Below are 10598 nucleotides of genomic sequence, written 5' to 3' on the forward strand. Positions count from 1 at the left end.
AATATCCTTAGCCCCAATCCTGGTCTCATATGTTCTCTTACGGTGTTGCTGAGTGTTTGAAAAAGACTCAAGGCTCAACATAGCTCATACTAGAAGACACTCTAATACTCATGTTTTTAAAATACAATTTTATTAAATTATTAAATCCAACATTTTGACAAAGTCTAAGTACTTAACCAAAACAAAAACAAAAGAATCTAAATTTTTTATGATCAGAAACATCATAAAGTAACATCTTCAGCAGGACAAAGACTATCTAACAACTATTTACAGAAAAGCTAATATTCTATCATAAAATTTAAGTAATTGCATTTTGTATGAAAGGAAAGTCCTTTAAAAATACACTTCAATTGAACTTAACTGTTTCATAGTAAATGTTAAGGAAAAATAAATGTTTTAGATATATCAAAGGCCGCCAATTTCTCAGAAGAGATATTGTTTTTATCAAACCCCAAAATGTAGATACATAAGATTACTAAAGAAATTAATAAATTTTGTTGGATATCAAATAAACAGAAGACATATCTATACTCAAGTTACAATGAAAAACATAAATTTGAGATCTTCTAATTATTGTAACAATATAGTCTTATAACAAATTATTGTAACATTAGAATTATGACCCCCAGAACTGGAGAACTATATTAAAAATACACATGATGAGATCCAAAGACTTATTTCTTGTTGAAGGGAAAGGTAAAAAAAATTCCTCCTAAAACAAAATCAAAATAAACTCCCAAACAACCCCCCAAAACAAACAAAAGCCCCATTTGTTTAAAAAAAATAACATGAGCTGGGTAGGGGTGGCACACATGCCTTTAATCTCAGCACAAACGGCAGAGGCAGGCAGACGATGTCTGCACTGCTGGAGCTGCCCGAGGCTGACTTCTGTATAGAAAAAGTCGATGTAAGCAGTCAAGTCAAAGAGCAAATGCAGGGGCCAACCAGCACGTGATGTGGTGGCGATGATCTTCCTTCCAGACATTCTAGCCAACCAACAATGCAATATTCTGCATTCTGCCCAATTCAGAAACAAGAGTGCCCTTCTAAGCTTGTAGGCTGTGCTCTCACGATGCTGTTGGGAAGCCAGTCTCTCATTTGAGGGGCATCGGGATTTATGCAGGACAGTTCATTCACAGAACAGTCTCTTCCTGGCCTTGCATGGGGACCTCGGAGAGGATGGAGGGCTCTGCTCTTTGGGACTTCCAGGAGAAGATGGAGGCAGAGGCTGCAGGGGTGAGCTGGGAAAGGGACCCAGCAGGTAACTGTCCTGGTCCCAGACAGACCTTGGAGAATATGGCTCTGCACTAGGGGAATGCCCTGAAGGATATGGTTCTGGGATGTGGCCCTGAGACCAAGGACTGGGCATCCTGTTGGTGGAGGAAAAGTGCTCACTTGCCTGACCAGCTGGAGGATCCATCCAGGGTGACAGGGAGCCAGAGTCCTCATTCTCATAATAGGATTCCTCTTGGTAGGAACTTTCTAGAAATGACTGACAAGAGGATCCCGGCTGGAGGACTAGCAGGTAGTCCACTGGCATTTCCTGGACAGCGCCCCCCTGCGGGCTGGCGGGGAAGAACCCAGGCTGTCCAAGATGGTGAGAAGCCTGGAGGCCCTCGGGCACCAGGATAATGGTGTTTTCAGGGAGCTCCACTTCCAGGACCTAGGTGGCATCCGGCTCCAGCAGCAGTTCGACGAAATCCAGCTGTAGCTGCACGGCACAGTCAGCGACCAGGATCACCGTAGAGGTCGATACATAGCTGGTGGGCGTGGCGGGCTCTTCAAGGCCAAGTGGACCCTGGGGCTCGTGGAGGCGGCAGCGCTTGGCAGGGCTGGGTCCTTGTGGCTGTGGTGTCCAGTAGGGCGCGGGGTCGGTGTCAGAGCTGCTAGGCTGCATGTTCAGCATGTGGACGGCTCTGTTGGGCTGTGGAGACACGGGGTGCAGCGAGGGCAGTGTCGCTGGTGCTAGCGAAGCAACTGCAGTCACTGGCCCTGGAGTCCTGAGCTTTATTCACGTCACACCGGATACACCAGGACGTCAATTAAATCCCCAGTGTTGGACCGGAAAGTCAAGTCGTGAAAAGTCACGCTAGGCTCCGCCCCTCGAGCCTCCAATTCAGAGGCTCCGCCCAGGAGTGTGGGCTGGGCTTTCCAGTAGCCTAGGCTGTACTCTAGAAATGCATTTGGAATTGAGCAACCAGAATATCTTTCGTGTCTTTTATTTATTATTTTTTTGTTTTCGAGACAGGTTTTCTCTATGTTACAGTCGTAGCGAAGCTGAAACTCTGTCAGTAGATCAGGCTGGCCTAAGACTGCCTTCCTCTACCTCCCGAGTGCTGAGAATAAAGGCATGTACCAACACTGCTTGGTTTTTATTTTTAATGTTTTTGGTTTTTCGAGGTTGGTTTTGTCTGTAGCTTTGGAGCCCATCCTGGAGCTAGCTGTTGTAGATCAGGCTGGCCTCGAACTCACAGAGAACAGCCTACCTCTGCTTCTGGAGTGCTGGGATTAAAAAGGTGTGCCACCAGGACCTGCTGGCCAGCTTTTTTTTTTTTGACACATTCGGAATAGGACTTTAATATGGGTTATCTTTAGAATTCTGTTTTCGAGTGGTTCTGAAATTTAAAAGACCACCTAGAATATACCAGGGTGTTCTACAAAGCTCTAGGACATCTGAGACTCTAAAGAGTGGTCTTGTCTCTTCCCCTTAAAAAAATAATCACTGAAAAGCATGCTTCCTCCACTTCCCCAATATTCAGTTTTCTTAACTTCAGTGCTTATCATATATTTATTTTGTTTTCATTTTTCAAAGATGATGTCACTGTGTACGTGAGTCCTGGGGTTGATAGAATGTGATTTCAGCATCATGGGAGGAAGAATCTCAATTTGAGTCCAGCCTGAGGCACATATTGGACACCATTTTCAAAACTAAACAAGCAGCCGGCTGGTGGTGGCACAGCCTTTTAATCCCAGCACTTGGGAGGCAGAGACAGGTGGATCTCAGTGAGTTTGATGCCTGCCTGGTCTCAAAAGGGAATTCTAGGCCAACCAGTTCTGCTACACAGAGAAACTGTGTTTGGAGAAACCTGCCTCAAAATCAATCCAAGCCCAAAAGATAAATCAATAAAGCCAAAAAGCAAAATAACAAAAGAAAACAAGAACAAAACCCACCAAGCATGGGTTAGAATGCTGGCTCAGTGGCTAAGAGCATGTGCTATTCTTCCTGAAAATCCGGGTTCAGTTTCAAGCACCCAAATGGCCACTAACTGTCATGTTTAATTCCAGTTCCAGGGAATCTGAAACCTTGTCTGTCTTACAGTGGCAACATGCAAAAGATGGTGTACAGACAAACATGCAGGCAAAACATCCACACACAGTAAGATTAAAATAAACATATTCTTTTTTTAATAAAAAAAACCAGAATATATGACAGGGAAAAATTTACTGAATGCTTGATTTTCACGATGGTGCCACCACACTCGAGTTATAGCCTGATGTGGATCGAACCCGGGACTTTGTGCATGCATCCTAAGCATCTCTTGGAACACATGTCCCACCCTGTGGTTTGTGAACTGCACAGGTGTTTCTTCATCTCTGTGAAAAGGCTCTTTAAAATACTAACGTGAAACTTTCAGGTAAAGATCCTTAAGATTAAGGGCTGTCATAAAATTGTTAAAGATAGGCACAGTGTGTTGGATGGTCACCTAGAACCTGCCCCCAGGGAGGGAGAAGCAGCAATTCCAGCCAAGAGGTCAGTCTCAGTCGAATGAGCCCCTGTAAAAAGAAAAAAGGATCAGGGAAAGGAAAGGAAAGATAAAGAGAGTCGGAGAGATAAATAAATTTAACCCTCCTCCTCAAAAAAAAAGTCTGGAAGTTTGGCACCTAATGCTTTTAATCCCAGTTCTAAAGAGGCAGAGGCAGATCTCTGTGGTTTTGATGTTGGCCTTATACTACAGTTTCAGGACAGCCAGGGCTACACAGAGAAACATGTCTCAACTAATAAACAATAACAGCGAGAGAAAGAGGGAGAGAGAGGGGGCGGAGGCTAGCTGTAGTTGTACACCCATTAATTCTGTTAGAGACAAGAATATTTCTGCAGGTTTGAGATAGGCCTGGACTACATAGTGATTTCTAGGTCTCCATAGAAAGACCATTCTTAAAGCAACAATCGAAGAAAGAAAGCAGAAGGTATCATTGAGAGCTTAAATATTGAAACAATATTAAGCTGTCAATGATGGCACATGCCTTTAATCCTAGCACCCGAGAGACAGAGGCAGGTGGATCTCTGAGTTTCAGGTCAGCCTGGTCTACAATAGCTAGCTCTAGGTCAGGCTCCAAAACTTCAGAAAAAAATTCGAAGCACTAAAAATAAAAATATAGTATTCTAAGTATATGTTCTACATTCTATTATTAATTAATTATATTTTGAAACATAATATAACCGTGATCCAAAGTGGTGTGTGGAGGACGACCTTGAACTTCTGATCCACCAGTCTCTCACACCACACTGCCAGGAGCACAGGGATGCCCTGCCCTATTTGGTTTCCGCTGTGCTGGGTTTTAGACACAGTGTTTATTGCAGCTAATGTGAGTGTTCTACAGCCAAAGTGTATCTCCATATTCAACTGTAGCGGTGTTAAAAAAATACACCTTTCAACCCCCCAAACACCTAGCATTTAATTTCTAGTTTAGTTACTGTAGGAATATGATGCAGACCTGTATTTTAATTTAAACCAAAGACACATCATTTCTGTCTGATAATCTCCTGTGAGAAGCTCACTGGTACATTGCATGCCTTCTGAATTAACATGCAATGTCTCCCCCACCTTCTCCTTCCTTCTTTTTCCTCCCTCTCTTCTTCCTTTTCTTCTCCCTTTCCTTCTTTGAATGACTATTAGGGATTAAACTCCCAGTCTTTTGCATTCTAGGCACCTGGTTGAGCACCTAGCCCCAACGCCAAGCCCTTTGCCTCCACTTTTAATGTATTTTCCCAGTTTCCATCTTTGCCAGCTCTGTCTGTTCTCATTTCCCTGCTGTACCATCTCTCAGTTTTCCTTCAAAGTTGTTTTATTTTGAGACAAGGTCTTGGTAAATTACCAGACCCGACTTGAAATTGCTCTGTAGAACAGGTTGGCCTTGCACCTGTGATTCTTTGGCTTCAGCCTCCCTTGTAGCTGGTCAGAGGTGCTCACAGGACTCAGCCTAAGGCTTGGCTCCTCTCATCAATTCAGTGCTCCCTCCTACTTCATAGCTGTTGACTCTGTTATTGTCCCTACTTGGAATTCTTCCTTAATCACAATTTCAGACAGCTTATTCTCAGAGCACCCTCTTCCAAAAGCCCAAGTCAGTCTCTTAAATATAAAAGTTCTATCACAGCTGGGAGGTGGTGGCACCCACATTTAGTCCCACCACTCAGAAGACAGAGAGGCCAATCTCTGAAAGTTTAAAGACAGCCTGTTCTATAGAGTGAGCTCCAGGCAGGCTCCAAAACTACAGAGAAACCCTGTCATGAAAAAGAAAAGCAAACAATCAATAACAGGCTTTATGAAGCCTGTGTTTCTGGAATATATTTCACTAACAATATCATTGGGCCCTCTCCCCTCTTCCTTGAGGGTGAGTAGTCATTGCAATCACATGCATCCACGTGGCCACTTGGATTTTTGTAGAAAGAATCTCAGTTAATTTGAGTGAAGACCTCATTCAGAAAAAGGCATTTGGACTGCAGAAAATGATTTGCACTCGTTGTCTACACTATCCAGCTACTTTCTATTATCTTTAGAAGGAGTCTTGACTATTTAAGAGTGGCTCTCGTGTTAGAGAGCAGAAAGTATTTTCTGTGGCAATGTAGGCCATACTCAAAAAACCCAAAATATAAACAAAAGAAAGATACAGCAAATACCAGCACAAAAATATACCAACAAGTCAGACTTGTGGGTATATGCCTCTTATCTCAACACTAGAGAGGCAGAGGCAGATGATCTCTGTGGGTTTAGGCTAGGCTGTTCTCCCTACATTTTCAGGACAGTTACGACTATATAGGGAGACCCTGTCTCAAAAAACCCAACCCTACCAATCAGCGAATCAAACACTCTCTAACCTCCCAAAGCAAAAAAAAAAAAAAAAAAAAAAAAATCCCAGAGTATTATGAAAATCAGAAGGAAATCCTATGGACTAGCAGGGGTGCAGAGGGCCTTCCTTAGTTGTCGTGTGTTCTGTCAACATGGACTGATGGCAAAGACACCATGGAACACCATGCTCAAAGCAAAAACTTCTTAAATGTTACCATGTGACACCATAATGCAATTGTTCCATCATTTCTTCTTCAAACCATCTCTGTTCATGTATCTGAAAGAGGACCAAAGTTTTACAATCTCCTGAGCCCCAACCCCGGTCTCATGTGTTATCTAACTGTGTTTTTGTGTGTTTGCCAAAGACTCAGGGCTTAACATAGCTCATACGTGAAGCTACTCTAATACTCAAGATTTTAAAATACAATTTTATTAAATTATTAAATCCAACATTTTGACAAAGTCTTAGTACTTAAACAGAACCAGAACAAAAGAATCTCACTTTTTTATGCTCAGAAACATTATAAAGTAACATCTTCAGCAGGACAAAGACTATCTAAAAACTATTTACAGAAAAGCTAATATTCTATTATAAAATTGAAGTAATTGCATTCTATATAATAGGAAAGTCCCAAGCAAATACACTTCAATTGAAATTAACTATTTCATAGTAAGTGTTAAGGAAAAAAATGTTTTAGATATGTCAAGGTCACTAATTTCTCAGTAGAGATATTGTTTTTTATCAAACACCAATATTAGGTACATATGATTACAGGCGAGTGTCAACCAGCATGTGATATGGTGGCGAAGATCTTCCTTCCAGACATTCTAGCCAACCAACAATTCAATATTCTGCCCAATTCAGAAACAAGAGTGTCCTTCTAACCTTGCAGGCTGTGCAAAGGCAGTCCTGTTGGCATTGGGAAGCCAGTCTCTCATTTAAGGGGCATCAGGATTGGTGCAGGGCAGTTCATTCACAGAACAGTCTCTTCCTGGCCTTGCATGGAGACCTCGGAGAGCATGGAGGGCTCTGCTCTTTGGGACTTCCAGGAGGAGATGGAGGCAGAGGCTGCAGGGGTGAGCTGGGAAAGGGACCCAGCAGGTAACTGTCCTGGTCCCAGACAGACCTTGGAGAATATGGCTCTGCACTAGGGGAATGCCCTGAAGGATATGATTCTGGGATGTGGCCCTGAGGCCAAGGACTGGGCATCCTGTTGGTGGAGGAAAAGTGCTCACTTGCCTGACCGGCTGGAGGATCCATCCAGCGTGACAGGGAGCCAGAGTCCTCATCCTCATCGTAGGATTCCTCTTGGTAGGAACTTTCTAGAATGAACTGACAGGAGGATCCCGGCTGGAGGACTAGCAGGTGGTCCACTGGCATTTCCAGGACAGCGTCCCCCTGCGGGTTGGCGGAGAAGAACCCAGGCTGTCCAAGATGGTGAGAAGCCTGGAGGCCCTCGGGCACCAGGATGATTGTGTTTTCAGGGAGCTCCACTTCCAGGACCGAGGTGGCATCCGGCTCCAGTAGAAGTTCGATGCCATCCAGCTGCAGCTGCAGGGCACAGTCAGCGACCAGGATCACCATAGAGTTCGATACATTGCTCGTTGACGCGGCGGGCTCTTCCAGGCCGAGTGGCCCCTGGGGCTCGTGGAGGCGGCGGCGCCTGGCAGGGCTGGGTCCTTGTGGCTGTGGTGTCCAGTAGGGCGCGGGGTCGGTGTCAGAGCTGCTAGGCTGCATGTTCAGCATGTGGACGGCTCTGTCGGGCTGTGGAGACACGGGGTGTAGCGAGGGCAGTGGCGCTGGTGCTGGCGGAGCAACTGCAGTCACTGGCCCTGGAGTCCTGAGCTTTATTCACGTCACACCGGATACACCCAGGACGTCAATTAAATCCCCAGTGTTGGACCGGAAAGTCAAGTCGTGAAAAGTCACGCTAGGCTCCGCCCCTCGAGCCTCCAATTCAGAGGCTCCGCCCAGGAGTATGGGAATGACTTTCCAGTAGCCTAGGCTGTACTGAGAAATGCTTTTGGAATAGCGCAACTATAATATCTTTCGTGTCTTTTATTTTTTGGTTTTTCGAGACAGGTTTTCTCTATGTTACAGCTTAAACTATCTCAGTAGACCAGACTGGCCTAAGACTGCCTGCCTCTACCTCCCGAGTGCTGAGATTAAAGGCATGTACCAATACCGCTTGGTTTTTATTTTTAATTGTTTTTGGTTTTTCGAGACTGGTTTTGTCTGTAGTTTTGGAGCCCATCCTGGAGCTAGCTGTTGTAGATCAGGCTGGCCTCGAACTCACAGAGAACAGCCTACCTCTGCTTCTGGAGTGCTAGGATTAAAGAGATCTGCCATCAGCGCTTGGCCAGCTTTTTTTTTTTTTTTTTTTTTTTTTTTTTTTTTTTCCGATTCGTTATAGGCCTTTAATATGGCTGATCTTTAGAATTCTGTTTTCGCCGAAATTTAAAAGACCACCTAGAATTTACCAGGCTGGTCTACAAAGCTCTAGGACATTGAGAATCTAAAGAGTGGTCTTGTCTCTTCCCTGTTAAAAAAATAATCACTGAAAAGAATGCTTCCTTCACTTCCCCAATATTCAGTTTTCTTGACTTCAGTGCTTATCATATATTTATTTTGTTTTCATTTTTTGGAGAAAATGTCACTGTGTCCGTGAGTCCTGGGTTTGATAGAATGTGATTTCAGCATCATGAGACGGAGAATCTCAAGTTTGAGTCCAGCCTGGGTCACATATTGGGACACCATTTTCAAAACCAAACAAGCAGCCGGCTGGTGCTGGCACACACCTTTAATCCCAGCACTTGGGAGGCAGAGACAGGTGGATCTCAGTGAGTTTGATGCCTGCCTGGTCTCAAAAGGGAATTCTAGGCCAACCAGTTCTGCTACACAGGGAAACCCTGTTTGGAGAAACCTGCCTCAAAATTAATCCAAGCCAAATAAATAAATCAATAGAGCTAAAAAGCAAAATAACAAAAGAAAACAAGTACAAAACTCAACAAACATGGGTTAGAATGCTGGATCATTGGTTAAGAGCATTTGCTATTCTTCCTGAAAATCTGGGTTCAGTTCCAAGCACCCAAATGGCCGCTAACTGTCATGTTTAATTCCAGTTCCAGGGAATCTGAAACCTTCTTCTGTCTTACAGTGGCAACATGCAAGTAGATGGTGTACAGACAAACATGCAGGCAAAACATCCACACACAGTAAGATAAAAATGACATATTCTTTTTTTTAAAAAAAAAACAGAATATATGACGGAGAAAAATTTACTGAATACTTGAGTTTCACGATGGTACCACTACACTCGAGTTATAGCCTGATGTGGATGGAACAGGGGACTTTGTGCATGCATCCTAAGCATCTCTTGGAACACATGTCCAGCCCCGTGGTTTGTGAACTGCACAGGTGTTTCTTCATCTCTGTGAAAAGGCTCTTTAAAATACTAACGTGAAACTTTCAGGTAAAGATCCTTAATATTAAGGGCTGTCATAAAATTGTTAAAGATAGGCACAGTATGTTGGATGGTCACCTAGAACATGCCCCCAGGGAGGGAGAAGCAACAATTCCAGCCTAGAGGTCAGTCTCAGTCGAATGAGCCCCTGTAAAAAGGAAAAAGGATCAGGGAAAGAAAAGGAAAGATAAAGAGAGCCGGAGAGATAAATAAATTTAACCCTCCTCCTCAAAAAAAAGTCTGGAAGTTTGGCACCTAATGCTTTTAATCCCAGTTCTAAAGAGGCAGAGGCAGGCGGATCTCTGTGAGTTTGATGTTGGCCTTATACTATAGTTTCAGGACAGCCAGGGCTACACAGAGACACATGTCTCAACAAATAAACAATAACAGAGAGAGAAAGAGGGAGAGAGAGGGGGAGGAGGCTGGCTGTAGTTGTACACCCCATTAATTCTTTTAGAGACAAGAATATTTTTGCAGGTTTGAGATAGGCCTGGACTACATAGTGATTTCCAGGACTCCATAGAAAGACCGTTCTTAAAACAACAATCAGAAGAAAGAAAGCAGAAGGTATCATTGAGAGCTTAAATATTGAAACAATATTAAGCTGTCAATGATGGCACATGCCTTTAATCCTAGCACCCGAGAGACAGAGGCAGGTGGATCTCTGTGAGTTTGAGGTCAGCCTGGTCTACAATAGCTAGCTCTAGGTCAGCCTCAAAATTTCAAAAAAAAATTCAAAGTACTAAAAATAAAAATTTAGTATTCTAAGTATATGTTCTACATTCTATTATTAATTAATTATATTTTGAAACATAATATAACCGTGATCCAAAGTGGTGTGTGGAGGACGACCTTGAACTTCTGATCCACCAGTCTCTCACACCACACTGACAGGAGCACAGGGATGCCCTGTCCTATCTGGTTTCTGTTTGCTGGGTTTTAGACACAGTGTTTATTGCAGCTTATGTAAGTGTTCTACAGCCAAAGTGTATCTCCATCTCCAACTGTAGCGGTGTTAAAAAATACACATTTCAACCCCCAAACACCTAGCATTTAATTTCTAGTT

The 10598-nt window shown here is 43.5% G+C and overlaps 1 protein-coding gene across 1 annotated transcript; it reads right to left on the bottom strand.

The window, feature by feature from the left end:
- Window positions 1–1663: 1663 nt before the first annotated feature.
- LOC121464548 (proline-rich protein 23A3-like) lies at window positions 1664–7815 on the bottom strand. The gene is made up of 3 exons (XM_041677579.1): window positions 7305–7815; window positions 2023–2171; window positions 1664–1924 (listed from the first exon to the last, which is right to left on the bottom strand). Exons 1-3 carry the CDS (start codon window positions 7813–7815, stop codon window positions 1664–1666), a joined length of 921 nt encoding a protein of 306 aa, XP_041533513.1.
- Between the last annotated feature and the right edge of the window lie 2783 nt (window positions 7816–10598).

Source organism: Microtus oregoni, unplaced genomic scaffold, assembly GCF_018167655.1.
Source record: "Microtus oregoni isolate MIOR12 unplaced genomic scaffold, Mior012 000028F_ref0000031, whole genome shotgun sequence".
In the NCBI taxonomy this organism is placed as follows: Eukaryota; Metazoa; Chordata; class Mammalia; order Rodentia; family Cricetidae; genus Microtus; species Microtus oregoni.